The 27,251-nt window shown below is 41.4% G+C and overlaps 1 protein-coding gene across 1 annotated transcript in view; it reads left to right on the top strand.

Moving 5' to 3' along the window:
• Window positions 1-27,251, top strand: part of KMT2E (lysine methyltransferase 2E (inactive)) — a gene marked incomplete in the record, with an annotated part of 3,388,239 nt that overhangs the window by 3,076,308 nt on the left and 284,680 nt on the right. The window contains 1 exon segment of the mRNA XM_044088526.1: window positions 20,964-21,020. Within this exon segment, the coding sequence (XP_043944461.1) occupies window positions 20,964-21,020 (57 nt within the window).

Genomic DNA, 27,251 nt, shown 5'->3' with positions numbered 1-27,251 from the left:
TCTTTAGTAATGAGCTTCAATAGTCTAACCATTTTCTCCTTTGTGCTTTTCTTTTGTGCAAAGGGGTGACATTATTTGTAGTATAAAAATGTATTTGAATAAGTTGTTTTACTAAAGATGTTGGAAGTAAATTTATTATTGGACTTATCTGTCATAATAATCAAATCTAAAAAATGAATCCTATTAGTACCAAAGGATGAAGTAAATCTTAAAAACTCTATAGGAGTGTTTTAATAATCCACACATTTCTCAAAGGAGTCAGTATCGCTTTCCCATACAACTAAGATGCTGTGCAGAAGTCTGTAATGTCTGTGAATATTTTTCTTAAATGGTGAATTAAATACATAATAGTGCTCCCATTTAGCCAGCACTAAATTTGCATAAATCAGGGCACATCTGACCCCACACGTTCAATAATACATTTATTTCAAACATCTTTCCACAGGTTACCACTACAAGTGGTAGTATTTGTAGAATGAGACTATACATGAGATAAGAAAACATAAAACTATTAATGCCTTTTTTAGGCATTCAATAAAATGTTATTCCTTCAATACATTTATTTTTTTTTCATTACAGCCAGGGTCTGTATGGGATAAACAGGAGGATACTTTTATTGTAAATTAAAGAAGGCATTAACATGACAAATTTGTTTAAATGCCACACAAAAACAGGAGTCAACAATTGTATTTTTCCATTTCTAGTTTAAGAATTAAAGCTAATGCTATTTAAAATTTAAAAAAATGTTAGTTCAATAACTAGTGCATTTTTATTAAATTGATAAGACAGTGTAAGAAACTTCTCTGTGTGAAAGATTTTCAGTCCATATATTTCTAGTTAATCACTGTATATTAATCAGACAATAGTAGTAGAAGTAGCAAACTTAAACTCGTCTTAAGTCAAAACAAAACAAAAAATAATAATAGAAAATATATAATTGTTAAAGCATTACTAAGTATTCGAAAGTAATCCAAGCAAGGCAAGACAGTCTGTTTCCAGTCGAAAATCCTTTATTAAGTACACAGACAAGCGATCCAAGTAAAACAAAAATAAGAGTAATAATTTCCTCACAAGCTTTCTAAATATATATATATATATATATATATATATATATATATATATATATATATATATATATATATATATATATATATATACTTTTTATCAGGCATGGGAGTGGTTTATTGTGCTGTAAAACAAAGTGTTATTAGTACACATGTTAAATTCACGTCCCTTCCCCCCCATCAGTGTGACATTCAAGCTGGTCCTGCCCTACTTAGTAGCTGTCATAATAAAATATAACCCTTATGTACTTTAAATAAAATTTATAATGATGCTCTTGTTTAACCAGATTATTAAGTAGGTTATTAAGTCTGTGATTTTATCCAATACGATATATTACATGGTTGGAAATATGTCAACCTTAATTCATTTGGCAATCAAAAAAATATATATAAATATATACACATACATTTTGCATGTAAAAATCAATTTCTATTTTCATAACCTATTGTTAACAAAGATCACTTTTGTACTTCTAGACTTCAGGTCTGTGGACAAGAACCCTAAAAACAATCTATAAAAAATCTATAAAAATATATATAATTGTATAATTAGTTAGTATTGTTATTACACATCATTTTGAATAAAGTGGAAAAAAGAACCAGAAGAAAATAAAAATAAGAAAAAAATGTATGTATGTTGATGGAAACAAAATATACACTTAAATTTCAACTGATTTAAAATGGTATTTAAAACCAATTTGTAGAATAAAATATAATACAATTATTCATGTAAACAATGTGGCAATTTTCTAAGTTCCCGTGCACTTTTAATTGAACAGTAGTAGTTTAGTCCAGGCTTCCTAAAAGAGTTCAGCTTTAATTGCCACATGAGTTCATGTTTCTCCAGAATATTTGGGATGTCTTCAAGATCAGCCATGTCTATGTGATCCAGGATCTGGAACTTAAAACCTGTGTCTCTTATATGAAGAGAAAGGTGTTTGGCTAGTGCATTATTTTTAAATCCAGAGCGGATTTCTGACAGATGACATGAAATCCTATGCTTGAGTTTATTTATAGTCTTGCCCACATAGAATGCATCACAGTTATTGCACTGTGCCCTGTAAATTACTTTTGTAGTGTTACAGTCACCCCCTGCACTGGTTTTAATGATCTTCTTTAAATAAGGGCAATAAAACTATCACCTTGCTTTATAAATATACAAAATGTACAATTAGTTTCATATCTTTTAGTGCTTTTCTCATATGGTCTAGGTTTAAATTTCTAATGTTCCTGGCCTTCCTATAAACAAATGATGGGGCTTCACCTAAGATGTTAATCAGAAAAGTGTTTCCTGTGACAATTGTATTTTATTTTAGGTGATCTGCCAGTTGATTGATTTCTCCTGGTAGGTACTGCGCCATGAGATACAGGCCTAGGAAGTTTGCAGTTTCCTAAAGGTCCATGGCTAGGGGACAAAGAGGGCAAGAGCGAGTCCTCCTGCTTGTTTATGTATCGCATAACCATGGCATTGTCTCTGTCTTTACCCTGAAAACTCATGGTTTCCATTGGTCTAGGATGGCAATCTTTTAGGTTTTAGGCAGTTCTGCAGGGCCTCATAGCCGCTCCTACTGCTGTCTAGTTCTAGTTCCAGCCTCCCAACCATAGCTTTGGGGACTACCCAAATGTAATGACTGCAGCAGTGAAACACGAAGAACATAGTACAGTTGTGTACACTTACCATAAATGTAGATGTTCGAGTGTATTCACTGTTGCAGTCCAGGTTACCCACCTGCCTTCCCCCTTTTTTCTTTTTTGGATCTTATCTTTCCTTCTCTGACTTATACTACCTATGTGGTGTATTTGTTTTTAGATGAAGGTAAAATTTATATTGGTGTATTTCTGAATATATATTTATCAATTTTGGCTACCCGTTTTGGGGGCACCTGACATCTGGGGCAAGAAAAACTGAAGAAAATGGCGTCGGCTGCTTCTTTTATACCCCTGATGACATGACGTCAGGGAAGGGGTGACGGCAGCCAACGCAGGACCCATGTCTTTGGAATTCAGGCCGGCTGAGGGCAACCTTCCGGCAGGATTACCCAAATGTAATGATTGCAACATTGAATACACTCGAACATCTACATTTATGGTAAGTGTACACAGCTGTACTTTCCATGATGTTCCCTCTGCCTCTAACCATACTCTAGAGTTTCTGAAGCTTAGGCTTTAGAACTTGGGGAAATATTAGGGGGCTCCTGTCTGTTGTGTTCAAGAAGGAGGATATAGGTTATTGCGTGGGCCAACTCCCTGTATACCCAGACATTTTGACATTAGTCAGGGCATCCTCCAGCTTCAGGAGGAGGAGAAAATCCTGTTAATTGGGCTGGCCAAGGGCTTCCTCAGCAAGAAATTCCATCAGATGTCCTTCAAGAATGCAACTGCAGTCATAACATATGGGTTGTCCTGCCTCAGGCAGCCCTCGGTCGGCCGGATTCCAAAGTCTGGGTCCGACGTCGGCTGATGTCGCATTTCTCTCTGACGTCAGAGCGGCAGGAGTACATAAGCATCAGCCGACGTCATCTTCTTCAGTCTTTCTTGCCGCGCGGTGCCCGAAGCAGAAGCAGTTCGCAAGTGCCGGTCGGTCAGCTCCTGTATTCTTCGATCCGAAGTCATCAAAAAAGCTATGTACCCCGTTGGGGACCTTTTCTTGCCTCAGCCGATGTCAGAAATTACTGCAAAAGTTAATAATTGTTCGTCTTGTGGTAAACAAATACCTCATAAGGATTTCCATTCTTACTGCCTTCCTTGCCTTGGCCCAGACCACGATGTCTTGGCCTGTGCAGCCTGTGCTCGCTTCAATAAGCGCACTCTCAGGCGCCGGGCGGAGTTCGCTGAAGACTTTTTCGGCGAAAAATACGATTACAAGATGCCATCGGAATTACCGACATCGCAGACTCCTAAGAAACGTAAAGACCGGGACCGCCATCCTCGGCCCGCGTCTTCCACCGATACCATGCCAAAACTTACCGCAAGTGCCCTGGTTCCCTCTGAGGCGGTTATTTCACCGCTCCAAACCGAAGACACCGCATTACCGATTCCGGAGACCACACCGACGCCAGTTATTGATTTTCCTCCGGATACTGAAACCGAGGAAATGCCCGAGACCATTGCTGTGGATAAGGTCACTCCTGCACGTGGAGCTGCTAGGCCTCCCATGTCCATGTCTATCAAGGCCTACACACGTGCTAAGGCAGCCAGCAAGACTAAGCATCTTACTGCTAAAGCCTTACCTCAGCCTACTCCTGAGACACAAATCATGACTATGGCAGCAGACTTAATCTCCATGATCAGAGGTTCCCAGGCCCATCCTGAGAGAGGATCCCAGCCTCCTCCTGATAAGAGGCCCAGGGTTGAGCCCACTGACCCTCTTCCTTCAGATGAAGATTCTGAGGCCTCTGGCCACTCCGATAGCCAGGAAGAGCCTTTCCAGACCTACGAGGACTCAGATGCAGAGGACTCCATCCCCTCGGCCTCCCTCCTGAGGATATTTCTTTTGGGGAAGTTCTGCATTCCATGAGGGAACATTTTAAGTGGCAAGGCCAGGAATTTTCTGATTCCAGAAAGCGCCTTCGTACCTTCCTTAAAAAGCCCCAGCACAGGCCCTTAGCTATACCTCCTGTGCTTGATGTTTTGGATGATTTATACTCTGACTCCAGTGTTACCCCTGATACTCTCCCTCCAGCTCCTGCCAAGCCGGACAGATACTATAGAGTTCCTGAAACACATTCTCATTTCTTTAGGGCCCATGCTGTTGATTTAGAAACTATTTCACAGGGGCCGAAAGGGGTTTCAGCTACCACCTCCAAAAATCCTTTGCCTTCCAACAGGGAAGCTAGGTCATTAGAGAGATGGGGGAAGAAGGTTTACACCTCCACTACTTTATCTATGAGAGCTCTCAATTGTCTCTTTCATATGTTTCAATATCAGGATTTCCTGTTAGATGATTTACAGAAAACTTTGGCCTCTCCTGATCCTTTAGATAGGAAGTCTTTGCAGGAGGCTGTACACAACTCTCAGCAAGTTAGCAATCACTTCCTTCAGTGTGGATATGATGCATTGGAAGCTACATGTAGGGCAGCTATGACAGGGGCGGTCATTCGCAGACATGCATGGTTAAAAGAACAACCTCTACCAGATCATGTTAAGGCAAAACTTCTTGATGCACCCTTGGAAAAGAACAAGCTTTTTGGTGCTAATGCTAAAGATGTATTAAAGACCATTGAGGAAAAAGCCAAGTCAGTTCAGACTTCCTCCAGGTTCAGCCACCCAGATTCAGCAGGAATTGGCCTTCAAAAAACTGGTCCTTTCCTAATACTGAAAGATTTCAAAGGGGCAAAAGCAGGCGTGGCCGAGGAAGAGGACAATACAGAGGTTCCTACAGGGGACGACAATGGCAACCAGCAAACCAAAGAAGTGACACAGGGGCTTCACCTGCCCCACAGGGACAATCCCAATGACTTTCCTCTACTTCCGCTAACCAAAGAGCAAACAGAAGCTCCCTTGGGCGAAAGATTATCTCTGTTTTCAGACAATTGGCACAAATTGACAAAGGACAAATGGATTTTGGACATTATAGACCAAGGCTACAGGTTCCACTTTCATACCTTACCAAGGAAACAAGGCATGCCAAACCTACCACAAAATCAGAGGGCAGAGGCTTTCAAGCAAATTTCTCTGCTTGCTCAGATCAATGCAATAGAAAAAGTTCCACAACAAGAACAAGGCCAGGGGTTTTACTCAAGACTGTTCCTTGTTCCAAGAAAAGAAACACAATGGAGACCAATACTGGATTTGTCCGCATTAAACACCTTTCTCATAGTACCAAAGTTCAAAATGCTGACCTTACAGCAACTCCTTCCCATGCTGGGCAAGGAGTCTTGGCTGATTACTCTGGACCTCAAGGAGGCATACCTGCATGTCCCCATCAGACACAGCTGCAGAAGATACCTCAGATTTCTTGCAGGGCCAGAGCATTATCAATTCTCAGCATTGCCATTTGGCTTATCTACTGCGCCCAGAGTGTTTACAAAATGCCTGGCTTCAGTAATTGCTCATTGCAGGCTCCAGGGGATCCAAATTTACCCATACCTGGACGACTGCCTTATACAAGCGGACGACAAACTGATTTTGACAAAAAACTTGGATTATGTCATTCAATTGCTACAAGCTCTGGGATACACAGTCAACTTCCAAAAGTCAAGACTGCAGCCATCCCAGCAAATTACTTTCTTGGGAGCCAATCTAGACACAACCTCTCAAATGGCTTACCTGACAGAAGACAAGCAAACAAAGTTAACTCATTATTTCAAAGGTTTGGCAAAGCTCACCCAGATGACTGCAAGGAGATTTCTACAGGCCCTGGGTTACATGGCATCATGCATTCTCCTGGTTCCATTAGCAAGACTACACATGAGAAAGCTTCAATGGTACCTAAAAAGTTTATGGTCTCAACACAGCAACAACCTAGAGACAACCATACCGCTTATTCCATGCCTACAAAAGGAATTCCTATGGTGGGCTTCGGTAAGCCAGGCAAACACAGGTATGTCATTCAAAAAACCACAAATAACACAAACGATGACCACAGACGTCTTAGACCTTGGATGGGGGGCACACATGGAGGGCAGATGTATTCAAGGACAATGGTCTCCAAAGGAAACACATCTGCATATCAACCAAAAAGAAATGCTGGCAGGCATGCATGCCATCGAGGCCTTTCGACAACAACTTCAGCAAGGCCACCTGCTAATACGGACAGACAACACCACTGTCATGTGGTACATAAACAAGCAGGGGGGCACCCATTCTTACCCCCTTTGCAGACTGACAATGAATCTTTGGGAAAAATCACTGAGCTTAAACATACAGTTGCAATCCCAGTTTGTTCCAGGCAAAGACAATGTGCTGGCGGACAGCCTAAGCAGGAATTTCCTAGACCCCCACGAGTGGAGGTTACATCCAGAAATCTTCATAAGGCTCACCTCGACATGGGACAGGCCAGAAGTAGACCTATTTGCCTCCCACCTCAATCATCAGCTACAAAAGTTCTGTTCAAGGACATATCATCCATAAGCATGGAAAACAGATGCTCTCTCATTCAACTGGAACTTCCTAAAGATTTATGCATTCCCACCTCTGCCACTGATGACCACAGTACTACTAAAGATCAAAGAAGAGAAGCCAAAAGGGATCCTAATAGCTCCAGACTGGCCAAGACAACACTGGTATCTGCTACTACGGAGCATATGCCACAACAAAAAATGGGCCCTTCCCCAATGGCCCCATCTTTTGACTCAAAACAACTTCAAGACAGTACATCCCAACATTCAGACGCTCCAGCTAACAGCTTGGGAGATTCCATGAATAACCTCAATCTATCTCTCTCCAAGGAAGTTCAGCGGATATTAACAGAAGCCCGCAGACCATCCACCAGAAAGGTTTATTCAGCAAAATGGAAGAGATTCAGCATTTGGAATACCAGCAAGGGTCATGATGCATCATTATTGAACATCCCACTCATCCTGGAATACTTGGCAGATATGCTACAGAATGGACTCTCATATTCTTCTATAAAAATACATGCTTCAGCTATTTCAGCTAGATACAACACTGATCCACCTGTGTTCTCACATCCTTTGTTAAGGCAATTTCTTAGAGGAATCAAGAATATCAAGCCACCAAGAAAGACCCCAGTACCAGCTTGGGACCTCAACTTTGTCCTAGAAAAACTGACTCTACCCCCCTTTGAGCCAGCAGCTTCTGTGGACTTACAATTCCTCTCATGGAAGAAAGCTTTCCTGTTGGCAATTACCTCAGCAAGAAGGGTTTCGGAATTACAGGCCCTAATGGCAATACCACCGTTCATTACCTTTCATAGAGACAGGGTCTCCTTACGAACCAACCCTAGCTTTCTGCCAAAAGTGGTATCTAGGGTTTCCTTGAATCAAGCAATTCACCTGTCTACTTTCTTTCCCAATCCTGAGAACAAAGGGGAAAGACTGTTGCATACCTTGGACATTCACAGACAACTTCGCTACTACCTGGACAGAACCAAGGCCAATAGGAAGTCTGATCAGCTTTTGTAGCTTACGCCCCTGGAGTACAAGGAAAAGCAATTTCCAAACAGACTATCTCAAAATGGATTGGACATTGCATCAGATTATGTTATTCCTTCCATGGAAAGAGTGTACCAGCCAATATCAGACCACACTCTAGCAGAGCTACAGCCACCTCTACAGCATTCTTAAGAGGGGTGCCTACAAAAGACATTCTAGAAGCTGCTACATGGAGCTCCGTGCATACATTCTCCAAACACTACAACCTTCCTTTATATTCCAGATCCAGAGCAGGCTTTGCTTCGCAGTCCTGCAGGGATTGATAGCTACACCATCCTTTCTTAGTGCTTTCCACCTCCCCAGCTAAGCTATGGTATTCAACCCATATGTTATGACTGCAGTTGCATTCTTGAAGGACATAGTACAGTTTTGTACCTACCATAAATGTAGATGTCCGATAGATATGCAACTGCAGTCGGTTTTCCTCCCTCCTTCCCTCTATTCCTTGGGTCCACTCCTCTCCCTGTTATCCTAGCTGGGGATATCTGTTATGGTGTATCTGTTTATTGCTTATTTATTTGTCTGGAAACCTATTTTGTCTTCCAAATTGATTACAGCCTTCCTTGGAGGGCACCTGGCATCTGGGGCAAGAAACACTGAAGAAGATGGCGTCGGCTGATGCTTATGTACTCCTGCTGCTCTGACGTCGGAGAGAAATGCGACATCAGCCGACGTCGGACCCAGACTTTGGAATCCGGCCGACCGAGGGCTGCCTGAGGCAGGACAACCCATATGTTATGACTGCAGTTGCATATCTATCGGACATCTACATTTATGGTAGGTACAAAACTGTACTTTATGACTGCAACAGTGGATATACTCGAACATCTGCATTTATGGTAAGTGTACACAACTGTGCTTTTCAGGGAAAAGTATGTTGAAGATTGAGGAGGGTTACAGTTGACAATGGCTGGAAAAGCCACCCTACTTTCAGTTGTATTCCCCCACCCCACCCCATTCAGTTTTTTGTATTATCCTTTGGGCTGTCCACTGCACCTAAAGTAGGCCCAGTAGTGTATACTGCAGATTGCAGGGTATCCACATTTTTCTTTATTTGGGAGACCTATTTGTGCAGAGTCTTTTTTTCCCGGTTATTATGAGTCCTTAGAAAAGGTATTCTACCTCACAGAACATCTGGGATTCCATACAAATTTGCAAAAATCTGTCCTATTTGCATTACACAGGATTGTGTTTCTTGGCTGCCTAAATAGTGTGCCTCAAAAAGGCTTTCCTGCCTCGAGAAGGTGCATTTGTATCTAGAAGTCTTCCTGTACTTTTCTTGCCATTCTCTAAATACAGCCAGAGAATTTCTCAGGAGTCTAGCCTTATGGCTTTTATGAGTCTCATGAATCTCTTTGCCATGTTACGTATGAGAAGGATTCTAGTTTTGGGCTTTATTAAATCAGAACTGAAATGGTGGGGAGGTCAGATAGCTCACATGCCAGGTCTCCCTTTCTGTCCATCCACTCCAGCACAATTTGTTCTCATAGAGTCCTCAGATTTTGCTTGGGAGACAGTCTTAATGGGGGTAAAAGTGCAAAAACTCGTGACAGTTCAGACATCAATGAGCATCAAAGTAAAATAAATGTCGGCAGTGATTTATGCCATAAAGTCTCTGCATTATACATGAAACCCAGGTCCTTTATGGATCATGACAGACAACACCACTGTGATGTGGTATATAAACAAGAGGGCACCAGATCATAACCCTTGGCACTGGCAGCTTAGGAGTTAGCTTTACTGCATCTTTAAGTTTTCAAATTTCTTAAATACCATCAGAGCAAAAACAGTGGAAGACCAGCAAAGAAGATCCTGAGCAGACCCTCATGAGTTGAAATGCAGTACAGAGGTCTTCCAGTTGTTGATCCAGATGAGTGAAAACCTGAATGAGATCTGCTTGCATCCTTTCAAAACAGGCAACTGAACAGATCCTGATGTTCTTCATGTTTCACTGTTGCAGTCATTACATTTGGATTATCTGCTTGCAGGTAGCCCTCAGTCGGCCTGATTATCAAAGTCCTTGGGTCCTGCGTCAGTTGCTGTCTCATCTTTCATGACGTGGGCTCCCTGCAAGCAGGCCTGAAAAACAGATGCTCTGTCATTCACCTTGTTTGGAATATTCCGATATGCATTTCCACCCTTTCCAGTAATTTCCATGAAAATTCTGAAGATTCAGAAAGACTCTCCAAAATCATTGTGGTGACTTCCTTCTTGTCCAGGCAGATTTGGTTCACCTTTGTTATGGCATTGGCTAGGAACAGTTACTGCAAGCTTCCTCGCAGACTGGATCTATTCACACAAGACAGGAAGAGTTTGATACAGCCAATGTCAAACAATTTAAATTGACTGCCTGGGTGATTCCATTTTGATAGCTTTTAAGCACTTTTTTTCATGAGGATGTATGACAGGTGCTGAAGGAGGCAAGCAAGAAAACCTGCTACTAGAAAATCATATATTGGCAAGTGGATGAGATTTTCTAGTTTGTGCCTATCGAATGACAGGGATCCATTAGGAATTTTATATACCACTTGTGCTTAAATATTTGTGGGTTACTATCCTCTGTCATATCTTACACCTCTGTTAAGGTATATCGTCTGGCCGTTTCTACATATATGCATATGGATTCCCCTCTTTCATAGGTTGGTACTAGGCTATCGGCCCTAGGGCCTGTACAAGCCTAGCCATAACAATTTCCTGGCTGTTTCTTCCCACAATATTTACTTCCATTGTTTATTATCAAACAGTTTTTAAAATGACTTTTATACCTGACACCACTGTGTAGACTGGCTCCTCCTCCTCCTTGGGATCTCAGTTTTGTGCTAAAAAGGGTAACTGTCCCCCTTTGAACCTGCCAGTCAGTCTGATCTAAGGTTTATCACTTGAAAAACTGCTCTTTGTATTGCTCTGACATCTGCAAAGAAGAGTGTTTGTCTGCAGCTGTCATGGTCATTCTTTTATGCCCAAGGTTGTTTGAGTTTACATTGAAGACAAGTCATCAGTCTCCATGTTTTCTATACAGATCCTGAGAACAAGGTAGAAAAGATTGTACATTCTCTAGATATGTGTAGGCAATTCAGCAACTTCCATGATAGAATCATGTCCTTCAGGAAAATTTATCAGCTATTTATTTCCTGTTTTGGGGCTAAAAAGGTCGAACCAAGTCTAAGCAGACTATTTCCAGGTAGTTGTCCTCTGCTATTGTTTTTTTGTTGCTCTCACCATGGAAAATCCATTCCAGGCACTGTTAAGGCACCCTGTACTTTAGAGCCTTAGCTTCTACGGTGGCATACTGGAAAGCGGGTGGATTCTAGAGGAATTGGCTTGGTCCTCTATCCATGCATTTACAGAGCACTACAAGCTGGATTCCTTGTTCAGGTCAGGCGCAGGCTTTACTATGGCCATATTCCAGGGGCTCAGCACCCTTATACTTCCTCCTCCCAGGCTGGATAAAGATAGGGTAATCTACCCATGGGATGTCGCAGCATTGAGAATAATAACGTAGTACAGTTGTGCAAGTTGCACTTAAGTGTAACAGTAAATGTTTGAATTCTTCACTGCAGCAGTAGTTGTACCCACCCTCCATCCCCTTGTAAATAGATTTGGTGGAATATCAACTTTTTTTTAAATATTGGTTAGTTCCCCATATTTTTGAAGGGCTTAGCTTAAAAGCAACCAGAGTGACGGTGTGGGAGAGGATAAAAGCTTTTGGAGGGTGGCTGGTTGCTGTATCCTTGGCAGGATACAACCCACGTGCTATTGCAGCAGTGAGGGATTTGAATATCTACAGTAATAGGTAAGTGCAGTTTACACAACTGTACTTTCTAGTACTGTGAACAAGTAAAGCTACTGTAATTCATCACAGAAATGCTTGGCATCAACTACTACTACTACTGCTGGGGATACCATGTTTGATTATTCTCTGCATTTCCAGAAGAACTTCCTGTACCACATAGAGTGGGGTTCTGGCCATCCACTCTGGTCATCATTTAATCATTCCAAAAGAATATTACAGTCCTGCTTGCCAGTGCAAGTACAAATATCTTCAAATCATTATGTAACAGAAAAAATGCCAAGATATGATGTGGAAGTTATCGTTGCCAAGTTTTAGGAAAGAGGCTTTTTTAGGTCTAGTATTAAATGTAGATAACTACTTTCTTAGTGGCCTTAACACTCTTTTTATAGTTAGGATTTTGCTTTGCAGCACTCTTATCTGATCCTCTTACTGACTGTAAGAATTCTGTGAAGACTTCCACAGTGATATGAATCTCTGGCTTTCAGTCAGGGGAAGAAGACTGGTTCCTTATCAAAGGTATTCTGTTCAGGATGATTCTTCTCTTTAAGCACCTAGCTGAGTATCTTTAGGAATTTAGAAACGTGGGATTCAAAATTTAATTTCCCCAGCATCTGTGCTGCTTTACAATCTAAGTATGTTGAACCTTAAATGTTGTTCTGTGACAGTTTTATATCTTGGGGAATAATATGTAAATTCACTCCGAACTCCTATTACTAAATTCACATCCTCCATGCCAAATAGTTTCATAAATGTCTTCAGACATCTACCCTCCTTTGTTAAACTTTCTCTTCTAGGCCCAGTGTCCAGACAGATTCTTAAATTCTTCACTGGACGCAGTGTCCGTGGGAGTTAAACAGCTGGGATTGTACGGTCCTCAGGACATGCCAAAGCACATAAACAGGAAAATGTTGGTAGTGATTCATGTCTTGAATGTTTTTCACCACTTATGGGACTCCAGGTCCTCTTCTAGTGGTCACCACCAACACTGCCCTGATGTGGTACTTGAACAAACAAGGGGGGTACAAGGTTATATTCTCTTTGCCAGTTGGCAGTGGTGGACTGGAAGCTGGCTGTACAGCATTCTCTGACTTTTCAGGCCTCATACATTCCTTCAGAGCAAAACATAGTGGCAGACAGACTAGGCCGATCCTGGACAGACCCTCACGAATGGAATCCCCATGTCGAGGCCTTCTGGGACTGATCCAGATGTTGGGGAGCACCTTAAGTAGATCTGTTTGCCTCCTTTCAAAATGGGCAACTGAGAAAATTCTGTTCCAAGATTTCTTGCAACATGCTTGGGAGTCAGATGCTCTAACATTCTCATTGTCAGGAGTATTCCTGTATGCATTTCCACCCTTTCCAGTGGTTCACAAGATACTTCTATAGATCCAAAAACAATTACTAAAGATTCTTGTGGTAACCCCCTTTTGGCCTCGACAGAGTTAGTTCTCCCTTTTAATAGAATCGGCCGAGGTCTATTATCACAGTCTTCCTCACAGACTGGATCTGCTCATATAGCATCAGGGACAAATGGTTCACTCCAACTTGGTGCAATCACAACTGACAACCTGGATGATTCCATTTTTATACCTTTTTGTCACTTGTTCAGTGATATGATGCACAGCAGGTATTTAAGGAAGCAAGAAAACTTGTGACTAGAAAATCTTAGGTTTACAAGTGGGAAAAGTTTTCTAGGTGGTACTTAGCCAGTAACATACAGTGGATATAATAAGTGTACACACCCCTGTTAAATTGCCAGGTTTCTGTGATATAAAAAAATGAGATCACAATAAATCATTTCAAAGCTTTTCCCATCTTTAAAGTGACCTATAACCTGTACAATTCAAATGAAAAACAAACCGGTTAGGGGAAAAATATAAAAAAATAAAAAAGTACAATAAGCTGGTTGCATAAGTGTGCACACCCTTAAACTAATACTTTGTTGCAGCACCTTTTGATTTAATTACAGCATTCAGTCTTCTTGGATACACATCTGCCATCAGTTAAAGAGACTTTAATCCCAAATAAAGTTCAGCTGTCCTAGTAGGATTTACCTGACATTTACTCAGTTGCCTGCTACAGCAAAAGCAATGGTTCGCAGAGAGCTTACAAAATCATCAAAGGGATCTCATTGTTGAAAGGTATCAGTCAGGCGAAGGGTACAAAAAATTTCCACAGCATTAAATATATCATGGAACACTGTGAAGACAGTCATCAAAAAGTGAGAAAATATGGGACAACAGTGATGTTGCAAAGAACTGGACAGCCCTCTAAAAAATTGGTGAAAAGACTAGATGAAAACTGGTCAGGGAGGCTGCCAAGAGACCTACAGTAAGGTTACCGTACTTCCGGGTTTCCCCGGACAAGTCCTCTTTTTTGGGCTCCTGTCCGGGCTGTTTTTGAAAATTAAGTGATTTGTCTGGGTTTTAAAACCCGGACAAATCGCAGAATTTTCAAAAAGCAGACATCCCTATTTCGGAGTTTTTTCTCTGCTTTTTTTTTTTTTGGTTTTTTTTTTTTTTTTTGTTTTGTTTTGTTTTTTTTTTTTTTTTGATTGGCCAATCAAAAATCGGAGCTCTGTTCAATGCAGAACTGCTTGATGTTCCGCATTGAACAGAAGAGGGTCCGCTGTGCGTGTTTTTGATTGGCTCGTATACCGTTATACGAGCCAATCAAAAAGCAGAGCTCTGTTCAATGAGGAACTGTTTGATGTTCCGCATTGAACAGAAGAGGGTCTGCTGTGCGCGTTTTTGATTGGCTCGTATACCGGTATACGAGCCAATCAAAAATCCCCAAACACTGACTTTTTTTGCTCTTCAATCTAAGAGGGCGAAAAAATATGTGCTGGTAGCAGCACATTTTTTTCGTCCTCTTTCACATACAAAGAATTATGGTAACCCTAACCTACAGCAACACTGAAGGAGCTGCAGGAATTTCTGGCAAGTACTGGTCCAAAATTCAAAATGCTAACTCTTCATCAGCTGCTTCCCATGCTAGGTAAAAACACCTGGTTGGCAACACTGGACTTAAAAGAAGCTTACCTGCACATCCCAATAAGGAAATCTTGCAGAAAATACCTACTCTTCAGAACAGTCTACATGCATTATCAGTTCTCTGCACTGCCCTTTGGCTTGTCTACTGTGCCCAGGGTATTCACAAAGTGCCTAGCTCCAGTCATTGCATTCTGCAGGCAAAGAAATATTCAAATATACCCATACCTGGACGATTGTCTAATTCAGGCAGAAAGCCAGGACATGCTTTTAAATCATCACCCCCCCCTATGGTAAACTGTCACAATGACTTAACCTTAAACCTTCCAAGCCCTGCTCAACTGACTGCTCCTTTAGGGGGAAAGATCGCCCTGCATGCAAAAAGCTGGGAACTCATTACCCAAGACAAATGGGTTTTAAATATAGTTTCCCAAGGGTTCAGATTCCACTTCCACACCTTACCAACCCCAAATGGTTGGCCAGACCTACCCCCAAATCAGTGGGCAAGAGGCTCAACAGCATGTTTTCTCCCTTCTAAGTATCAGGGGTATTCAACCTGTCCCAGCAGAGGAATGGGGACAAAGTTTTTACTCAAGACTTTTCCTGGTACCCAGAAAAGACAACTCCTGGCATCCTATCCTGAACCTGTCTATCCTAAACACCTTTTTGGTAATCCCAAAATTCAAAAATGCTAACTCTTTATCAGCTGCTTCCCATGCTAGGCAAAAATGCCTGGTTGGCAACAGTGGACTTAAAAGAAGCTTACCTGCACATCCCAATAAGGGAATCTTGCAGAAAATACCTACTCTTCAGAGCAGGCTACATGCACTATCAGTTCTCTGCACTGCCCTTTGGCTTATCTACTGTGCCCAGGGTATTCACAAAGTGCCTAGCTCCAGTCATTGCATTCTGCAGGCAAAGAAATATTCAAATGTACCCATACCTGGATGATTGTCTAATTCAGGCAGAAAGCCAGGACATGCTATTAAATCATCTGGCATTTGTAAAGAAACTGCTAACCTCACTGGGGTACACCATAAATGAAAAGAAATCTCACCTAGTACCCTGCCAACAAATTGTATTCCTGGGAGCAAGCTTGAACACAACTTCCCAGATGGCCTACCTCACGCCAGAGAAACAAGTTTATTTGACAGCCTACTTCAAACTACTAGCCACAAAGACCCAGCTATCTGCAAGGAAAATACTGCAAGCCCTGGGGTTCATGGCCTCTTGCATCCTACTAATTCCATATGCAAGACTGCATATCAGGGGAAAGTACAATGGTATCTAAAAAGCCTATGGTGTCAACATCCTCAGGACCTGGAATCAATGATTCCTATAATTCCTTGTATAAAGACAGAGTTACTTTGGGCAGAGGCGTGCTACCACAACAAGGGACTGCCATTCACACTCTACCCCTGCCACCCAAACCCTAACAACAGATGTATCAGACGATGCATGGGGGGCTCACTTGGCAGGGCAGTGCATTCAGGGCAAATGGATCCCAAGTCAAATGCACCTGCATATCAATCAAAAAAAATGTTAGCTGTACAGAATTCTCTGACAGCCTTCAAGGACCGCATTCTTCCAGGACAATTATTGGTAGAGAGAGACAACACTGTTATGTTGTACATAAACAAGCAGGGGGGAACCCACTCATAACTTCTCTGCAGACTAGCCATGGCTCTGTGGAACACAGCCTTGAGCTACCAAGTGCACCTACAAGCTCATTTTCTGCCAGGCAATCTAAATTCACTGGCAGACCTATGCAGAAAGCTCATGGACCCACACAAGTGGAAACTGGAACCAAAGATATTCAACATTTTGAGAAACAAATGGAGGAGCCCAGAGATAGACCTGTTTGCCTCCCCTCAGAACTACCAATTGGACAAATTCTGCACAAGGACTCCCCAGAGACAAGCTTGGAAAGTGGATGCCCTGACCTTCACCTGGGAAAGCCTCTCAGTTTATACCTTTCCTCCTCTGCCTCTCCTCTCGAAAGTTCTCCTAAAGATCAAACAGGACAAACCAAGGACAATACTCATTGCACCAGACTGGCCATGCCAACACTGGTACTTCCTCTTGTGCAGTATGTCAGTGCTGTTACCATGGCACCTGCCTCAAACCCCATCCCTGCTGTCCCAGCAGGAGGGCCAGATTTTGCATCCCCAGCTTCAAACCCTGAACCTTGCAGCCTGGCTAATTACCTGAGTTCTCCAATACCATCCCTCAGTAAGCAAGTACTGGATGTCATTCTGGAGGCAAAGAGGCCTAGTACTAGAAAATCCTATGCTGAAAAGTGGAAAAGATACTGTTCCTGGAGCCAAATTCAGGGGATGGGCACAAAAGTACCCACCTTACCCACATATTCTTCAATAGTTAACAGAGATGCTTAACAAGGGCCTTTCTTTCTCCTATTAAAATTCATGCCTCAGCCATTTCAGCACATTATAATACTGAGCCACCCCTCTTCTCTCACCCCCTGCTGAAACAATTCCTCAGAGGGGCCAAAAATGTAAGACCACCCAGGAGAGCCCCTACTCCAGCCTGGGACCTTAACTTTGTATTAGAAAAGATCACTCTACCTCCTTTTGAGCCAGCGGCAACTGCAGAGTTGAAATTCCTTTCTTGGAAAACAGTCTTTCTTCTAGCCATCACTTCAGCAAGAAGACTGTCTGAATTACAGGCCCTCATGGCAGTGGCGCCCTTCATCATCTTCCATGCGGACAAGGGTAGACCTCAGGACCAATCCTTCCTTTATGCCCAAGGTGGTATCCAGAGTGGCCCTTAATCAGTCCATTCATTTGCCAACCTTCTTTTCTAATCCACAGAACAAAGGAGAATGAATACTGCACTCTTTGGACATGCACAGACAACTTAGATTTTATTTGGACAGGACTAAGCCTCTCAGGAAAAGTGGACAGCTGCTAGTTGCCTTTGCTGCAGGGGCAGAGGGGAAGGCCATTTCAAAGCAAACCATTTCTAAGTGGATAGGCCATTGCATTCATTTTTGCTATAAGCACCATGGAAAACCTACCCCACAGGAGATAAGATCACATTCCACCAGGGCTGCATCTACTTCAATAGCCTTTCTCAGATGTGTTCCTACCAGGGACATCCTAGAAGCTGCTACCTGGAGTTCTGTACATACCTTCACCAAGTACTACCACTTGCCAATTTTTTCCTAAATCCAGAGCTGGTTTTGCCACTGCAGTCTTGCAGGGCCTAATAGCTGGTCCTAATGCTCTCTAATTGCCTCCTCCCTTCCTTAGCTTAGGGAATCTACCCAAATGTAATGACTGCAGCAGTGAAACACGAAGAATATAGTACAGTTGTGTACACTTACCATAAATGTAGATGTTCGAGTGTATTCGCTGTTGCAGCCCTGGTTACCCTCCCTCCAGCCCCCTGACTTCCATTGGCTATACCTCTTTTCTTGTTTACGGTATTTAAGCTTTCTGGTGCATTTGCTTTTTGTTGGAGGTGTAACCTTGTATATAATTGCTTCCCATTATGGGGGCACCTGACATCTGGGGCAAGAAAAACTGATGTAATGACGTCGGCTGCATGCTTTATACCCCTGACTATCTGACTTCATGGAATAAGAGACAGCAACCGACGCAGGACCCAAGACTTTGATAATCAGGCCGGCTGAGGGCTACCTGCAAGCAGATAACCCAAATGTAATGACTGCAACAGTGAATAAACTCAAACATCTACATTTATTGTAAGTGTACACAACTGTACTTTCTGTGAGCGTTATCGAGCTTGCAACATACAGTAACTGTACAAGTGTCTTTCAGAATACAAACATGTTTCTGGTCAGAAATACAGAAAAATTTTTTGTCAGTTGCAATGTCTGAATTAATTCTACTAGAGAAGATCTATTTTAACACTTTTTTTGATATTTCAGTATTATGCAGAACAAAGGTGACCCTGATTGTTCCCTTTTAGCCTGGAAAGATATGGTTCCCCTTTCTGTGGCCTCACTTGGTGCACCCTCACCTTTTTGCAAGCCTCTCCTGAACATCAAAGTCCTTAAGCAAAATAGCTTGTTTCTCTACTTCCAGTGATTGCCAGAAATTCCAGGCTTTGTTTCCCTGTTCTCCATATTCTGTCCTTATCTCAAAACCCGCTACTAAAAAGTATATAGGTGAAAGTGGAAAAGATTTTCCATTTGGGCTTCTTCCAAAGGCCTGGATCCTTTTTCAGCCCTGTTACTTTCAGATTTTTTGGTAAATTTGTTCAGGAAGGTGCTTAGCTGTGCCACTATCAGTGTTCAACTGGCAGCTGTTTCCAGTCTTCATGTAGTGAAGGGCGACACTCATATTGCTTCTGTGAAGTTATCTAAGGTCTTCTTACTGCGCGTCTTTCTTCTTGGATTGCCCTTAAGAGACCATGTTCGTCTTTGGAATATTACTATTTTAGCTAGCTAAGCCCCCCTTTTGACCCTGCAGCAGCAGTAGCTCTGAAGTGTCTTTCTCGGAAAATGCTTTTACTGCTGGCAGTTAACTCAGCAAAGATGATTTCAGTACTTCAGACTCTATCATATGTAAGCCCTTATATTTGGTTTTCCTCTATAGTCTCTCTTTGAACCAACCCTAATTTTCTTCCTGTGGTGGATTCAGACTCTACCCTGAATTAAGCCATTAATTTGCCATTTTTTCCCCTAATTATTCAAACAAAGGAAGTTGTACCTTATTCTTGTTGTATGTTCATCTCCAATTGTGATTCTGTTTGCACTGCACCAAGAATTTCATGAAAACTGATCAACTTTCAATTTCCCTTTTTAAGGCTAAATTGGAAGTTAGTGGTTCCAAATTGTTGTAGTCCAGGTGGTTGTATCATTATATTTCTTCTGCTTACAAAGCCAAAGGATTGGCTTTACCTCACAGACCTAAAGCTTATTCTTCTAGAGGTGTTGCAACCTCCACAGCCTTCTTTTCTAGAGTGCCTATTGAGGATATCTGTGAGGGTGTCTGTGCTGTAGCCACTTGATCTTCTGTACATATGTTCATTTCTCTTTACAAGCTGGACCTGCAGTGTAGAATAACATGTATGTTGTACCTTTAAGAAGCATTTCCAAGATCTGTGTGTATATAAATACCAAGCACGTGTTAGCTTCAGTGCCATCTTGAAGGTGCAGCCAAAATGTTAACATCCATATGCATGATAGCTAATCTGTTTATAAGTTAGTTACCTAACCTCATTTGTGATGCATTTGCATACAATAAAGCTGCTTGAACAAGAACCCACGATGCTCGCCTGTTTTATACTGACCTGGCGAGTGACATGCAGTCTAGGTCCTGGGCTTCATTTTACTCTACCATTCTCTAGAATATCCTTCCACGAGACCACCTGAGGTTTTAGTAGCAGGGGACTTTCTCCCAATAGTTGAGGTAGATGGAAGAAACAACATTGAATATGGAAGTTATGTACTTAACCTTAAAGCTAGATCCATGTTGCCTTCTGTTCATCTCAGCTTCTCTTCCCTCCATCCTGTTGCGAAATTGTCACGTTTCAGTTCTTGATTAACGTACTGGACAACAGAGTCTGAAACAGTTTGTTGTGCATATAAGTATACGTAGAGCCTTTGTTATAGATAGGCAAACTCAATCCGAGGAACTGAAAGCGTGGAAGAAAATTATGGGTAGTGGGGAGGAGTCCGAGTCCTGGATCCAAAGTGTGTGTAAGCTGCCACCTTTGGATCTGGTTGGATCCAATATACCCAATAGTTGAGACAGATGGAAGAAAACACAGATGGTAATGGTAAGTACGTAACTTTTTTTTTTTTTATGTTAGGTCACTTATGAAACTGTTTTTTTCTGTGTACTTGTCGTAAATAATGACTACATTGATCCATAGTTGTCTAAATATTTCTTCCACACAGAATTTTCCATAGTTGTCTAAATATTTCTTCCATAGAGAATATTCCATAGTTGTCTAAATATTTATTCCACACAGAATATTCCATAGTTGTCTAAATATTTCTTCCACACAGAATATTTCATCACCGGAAAGTTCTCCAGAAGTTAGGCAGAGATCTTACAGTCACGAGGTAACTATAGTTGATTTTTAATTTCTTTTCATTATGTGGTAGATTTTTGTTGTATGCTTGCTTGAATTTGAGGCTGTTTCTGTTTTGTAGTACTAACGTAGTTCTTATTGCTATCTGATGATGATCCATTGCTATGTTTGTGTATCCTGTCAAATTGCATGTTCGAATGTCCTGCACCTAATCTAACACTTCCATTAGGGATCTGTCCTTGCTTTTCATATTATATTAGCTTTCTATATGTTGAAACTGTTGATACATTTCATTGACTTGTATACTGTTTACAGAAAACATGTCCATTTTTTTTTAAATTCATCTGTAGCCAGATAAATTGGGTATTCCAGCGAAGAGAGCTTTATGTAAGGACTGTTCATTTTTTTTATTGTTCACATATCATTCTATCCCTTTCTTACATAGGACTTTGTTAAACAGACTGTTCTTTTGTTGCTGCATCACTTGCTATAGATTGATTAAAATAAAATCTGTTGAAATACAGTGTTGTATGTATCAGAAGACATTGTTGATAGTAGAGATTGCATACTGCTTTCTCATTTAGGCAATCTGTTTTGACCCTAAGCAGAAAAAAATAGAAATCACGCTTACATACTCTTGCCGTGTGTGTGTGTCTGTCTGTCTCTATCACTGTAAAGTCTTCTTGTTCACAAGTTCTGCCACATTTGTGGTGGTAAGTAGAACTGTTATGTCCTTCATTAGATCTGCAGACATATACATAAAGGTTAATTTACAGCAGTAGAACTGACATAGAAGGACCCTTAATCAGAGCCAAATCGTGGCCAAATGGGGCCCTAGGCAGGGTAATGGATCGTCCTACCCCACCCCCCACCACTGCAGCCATAGGTTCGTAGGTGTATACTTGGCTAATGAACACTAGGGCCTCTCTAAGCGTAGCCATGCAACCCATATGTGACCCACAAATTATATAGGTGGTGTTTTGACTGTTTCTGTCTGTCAGAGACATAGGAACTAGAAAAGGTGTGAATTTCCGATTACCCATCCATTGGTCCAGGTTGTGTTTAAAAACTGATAGGGAGGAACCCTGCTTTACATGGATAGGGAGCCTGTTCTAGAGAATAGAAATTCTTTGAGAAACATATCTGTCTCATTCCATCATCTGTTTATGTTGCAAAGAAAATTTAGGTCTTTAATCTACTAGTTCTGATTCTGTTTGTTTTGCAGATGTGCAAAAGATTCATCAAAACTGGATCCAGGAATGCCCTGAATGTCAGGCAAAGATCACCTTTCAAAAGTGTGTATGATACCGATTAAAGAGACAGGGCTTTGAGGTGATCAGCATAAGACATTGTGTTTACTCCCTGTATCCTTTTTGTAAGGAACCATGGTGGACATTCGGGTTGCTGCAATTGTCTGGTCAGGTACATACCGAAGGGGGCATTATGATGGGTCTGAGGGCGGAGTACAGTAGTATGATGACCTGTCTGGAACTAGATGCCATGCCGTTGCTTATAAGTGGAGCAACACAGAAGGATTTTCTTACTACCTTGGACACATACTGGTTGAAGGCTAGGTCACTATCTACAGGTGTTTCCGGATCCCTTTTCAACTTATAAGGGTGTTTTTATTGATGACTTAGATACCCAGGGTGATAGACTTCCTAAAAGGTAGTATAATGCAGTTCTTGGAACTTTGGCACCAAGCGTTTCTGTATTAGAACTCCCTGAAGTGTGGTTACATATTGAGGTGATTTAATGACTGCTCCCAGTTTGCAAATGTCTGTGAACTTGGTGAAACAATGGCCTTTGACATTGGCTTTAACATCCGAGAAGTAGATTCCAAAGAAGAGTGGGCCCACTAAAGAGCCGTTAGGGACTCCACTACATACCAGCTTCTTTGTAGATGTGGCCTCAAATTCTAACCTCCTGGGTAGTATCAGTGAGCCAGCTAGCTATCCAGCATGTTACAAAGAGGTTTATACCTAGTTCCATAAGTCTGATGACAGTGTCTGAGTGGGGTGTTGTATCAAATGCTTTAGCCAGATCTAGGTGGGCAGTATGCACCATTTTCCCCTTATCTATTGCCTTTGTGACCTTTTCAAGGAAGTCCACCAGATTCAGTAAGCATGACCTTCATTTTGCAAAGCCAAACTGGGATAGATCCATTGTCTATAGATCTCCTGTGTCCTTGTTGATAATTTTCATGATATTTCTTTCCATGGCTTTGCAAATAAGATTAATTTGACCAATGGGTCTGTAGTTTCCAGGATCTTTTGGAGGTCCTCACTTATGAAGTGGGGTGACCATGGCAGTCCTGCATTCATGTGGCACAAAGCCTGTTTTTAGACTGTAGTTAAATGACTCCAGGGGTCCTGATAAGTCTTATTCTAGACCATTCAGGAGTCCTCCTGGAATGTTATTTGGGGCCCATTAAGGTGGTGTTCTTTACTTTAATGAGTGCAAGCCAGTACATGCTCCCTATTTATAGTAGTTGGAGGGGTTCTGTTTGAGGGAATTTTTGAGGGGATGGTTGGGGGTGTGAAGGGGATAAACTTGGAACTGAATTTGTCCACTAAAAGGTTTGCTATATTGCCAAATTCAATGAATGTGGCACCATTAACCACCAGTTCAGCACATTGCTGAACACTGTCCTTGAGGTTTCTGACGTAGCTGTAGAAGAGCTTATGGTTATATATTTCACATGAGAGGTTATGTTAACCACAGAGGTGGCTTTGCCATAATGTTTTCCTTTTGTTGTATATCCTGTTTACTTTGGGATTCTACCAGGGTGGTTTCTTTCTAGGACTAGTCTTGGGCTTACTTCTGGTAGTACAGCAGCCTCTGTGCAGCCATTGACATGCTTGTGCAGAGTTTCTGAGAGCAATTTTGCATAGGCTGCTGTGTTCTCTGGGTTTGGAGAGGTATTGAATTATGACAGTCCATCATTTAATAAAAGATAAGTTGCCTTGGGAACATTTTCTAACTGTTATTGGTTTTAATGGGATTACAGAGTTGATTTTGATTTAGAAGGAGAAAACTTTTTGGTAGGACCTTGCCAAGGAGGATGAGACATTGGGAGAGGGGTGCAGTGTTCTCCTATATTTGTAAGCACAGGATCCAGTATGTTGGAGTCTCTAGTGAGTGTATTCAATATTGGCCAAAGGTGTTTGTATATATGAAGTCTAGGAATCTCTGTGCCTGTAGATTTGAGGCAGTTTAGGATTCCCATTCTGTACAGAGGTAATTAAAGTCTCCCATAAGTAGACCATTAGGTCGGTTGAAAAGTATCTCAGGTAGGTCCATGCATTGTGAGCTTCTTGTGATATGGAGGATGACATATAGCTGTCTAGGACATGGTATGATATTTTGTCTATGGTGATGTGCACATGGAGGAACTCCAGCGCGTCATCCTGTTTGACCACCCTAGAGGTATGCTTGTTATTGATGTATATTTAGACACCTCTTCCTTTAACCCTTTTCTGTGCAGCGTCTGGTCTAAAAGTGTGGAAGGCACTAAAAGCTTGCACTGCTGATGTACTGTCTGCCTCTTTAAACCGTATCTCAGAAACTGCACAAATGTCTATATACTTGAGTGTGAGGAGGTCTTGGAGAGAGAGTAGTTTTTTTATTTAGGCTTATGACATTGAGCAGTAACACCTTGAGGTTCATTTGAGTTATTTTGTTATGTCAGGTTTGTCAATTTGGCATTGCCTAAAAAGGTACTATGGAGATGGATACAGTTTTAGCCAATATTCAAAAGTATAGAGGAGTGAGGTGCAGACCATCCTTGGCAAAGCAATGAGGTCTGTTAACAGTGTCTTCCCAAGCAGTCACGTATTGGATACCCTTAGACTGACACCAGAAAGAAAGCCAGTTGTTGAAATCGATCATTATTTGCTCATATTCTGGCATCATCCTCTGTGATGGTGATATGCTCCTCAGTGCCAGGCTGATATCAGTCTGAGACACAGTCTGAAAATTCCATAATGTCTCAAGTCATGTAGTCCAGGGAGGTATATCTCAGGTCATTTACATCTACATGGACTATGCTTGAATCATACTGGTACCTGTGGCATAATGACTTGAGTGCATGCATGATTTAGCAGGTTCTGGTTCCTGGTAAGCAACTAACAGTTCTTTTCCTCATGGTTCAGCCTGGTTAGAGGGGCATCAGTATATCTTACAATGGAGTCCCATATGATGACAGTCCTGGGAATTGTGTTTGCTTGCCATAAGAGCTTAGTGTTTGGGACTCTACTGAGAATGACAGTATGTGTGGTGTCAGGTGGTGTTTTTTCTGAGTGCCTTTGGGCTTGCTAAGGAATAGCTTTGACAAATGATGAGCTAGGCAGTCTTTCTTTAGGAAGATTGCTTTTAAGTGCCACACCATACATTAGTTTGTGTGTGTTGTGTACTATATGAGGTGGGTGTTTGTGTGGTTTCAGCAACCTGATGTGCACCTGTATTTGAGAGTTTAGCCTTCAATGTCATTGTGTAAGTACACCTCTCTCAAACTGAGTCTGCTTCTTTAAGGATTAAGTGGTTGTCAGTAAACATGAGACAGTTGCCACATTGTCTCAAGATTCTCATGTCCACCAAGCTGGCTACAGAGAAGAAGAAAGGAGATTTCATATCCATACTATCCAGTCTTTTGATTCGTGAACTTTAAGGGGGTGGTATATTGGGGTCAGAAGGCTATTAATGGTGCTTTATCAGAGCAGATTATGCTGCACAGTGCTAAATTCTACTAATGTTTACACAGTACTGAATTCAACTAGATCTGTAGGTACATTTAGCTATTTCTGCCAAGTTACCATAAACACTGTTCAAAGCCAGTCAGCATACATAACATTTTATTCTGTGCTTCTACAGTGACTACAGATAATTTGGAAGTAATTTAAAACTTTTATTTAAAAATTTACAGCACAAACACAGTACAGCCTCATAATGAAAAAAGATTTAGCATCAACTGTAAACATCTCTGCCCTTGAAACTCACATTCATTGAAACCTGCATTTAAAGAAAATGCATCTAGCCAGTAGTGGATTAAGTTTGCGTTTGGGCTGTTTTCAAACCATAGGCTCCTTGCACACATTTTTTAGGACCATGCATACATGCATATGTTTTTTTGATTCACTTTCCTGATTGTATTAAATTATATTCTTTGTATAATACAGCATAATTTGTTAAAATGTGTTTTAAATTTGAACATTTTTTCCTGTAAGCAATGAATCAAAATGTTTGAACCAATAATAACAGAACTACCCATTTCAGAACATTTCAACCATAAAAGGCCACTCGAACGTCTGCCATTACAATCCAGCAGTATCCGTCAATATGCACAATCTCTGCAGAAGCAAAGGTCATCTGAATAATTTCACATTAAACAGATCTGTAACCAATGAAGAGGTTGTTATTGGCAAACAAGTTTACATTTCAGTGTTTCATCTACAAATTCAGTGCATGCTGCCCTTGAAAAATTAATTGTCTATGTTACATTTAAAAAAAAAGTTGGTAAGCTGGTAATATTGCAATTGGGAATGGCTGACAAACAGGTTCACAGTTACTAGGTATGTCATCCAAAGGACACACACACTTAAAGTGCACCAAGGTATCCACAATCCATCTACACTGTGTGGGAGCAGAACCCACAGTCCTCTGCACCAAAGGCTAGTATGCCACTTGTCATGCTGCTAACACTGCTTTCAAATTCTGTAGCACAAACACTGACTTCCATTTGTCAAACAAAACAGTTGCACATTGAAAACAGACAGAGTAAGCAACAGTAAACTTCCATTCCCCTGAAACTCACAATGCCTTGAAAATGTACTGAAACTCAATTCCTTCAGCAGTCTGCTAGTTGGTGTAGAGGATTCAGGTTCTTGTCTCTTGCAACCAAGATATAGGGTTTTTAGCATGAGCAAAGCTGATTGAATACCCGCCCCCTAAGGCATTTTATACACACACACCGCAACAATGAACAGAAACAGCATTTCACATGCGCCATTTTAATGGATGCAAGTGCAGATGGTTCATATTCCAGTGAAACAAACAGAAATGGTATTTGTCAGAAGCAAGTGCAGAAATGTTGGTGTATGTGCATTGTATTAAAGATGCATATATGGATCCAGTGTGTTTACAATTCGTCAGCAAGTATGGAATTGCATTGACATGCACATCTTCTTAAGAAGACTCTGGCTTCTTTAAAGGAGAAATGTTGATTTTTTTTTTCTTTTAGTAATTAAAAAGTAAATGTGGAAGT

Source organism: Protopterus annectens, chromosome 11.part0, assembly GCF_019279795.1.
Source record: "Protopterus annectens isolate FY-2018-M chromosome 11.part0, PAN1.0, whole genome shotgun sequence".
Classification (NCBI taxonomy): Eukaryota; Metazoa; Chordata; order Ceratodontiformes; family Protopteridae; genus Protopterus; species Protopterus annectens.
This window is presented reverse-complemented; position numbering and strand designations above follow the sequence as displayed.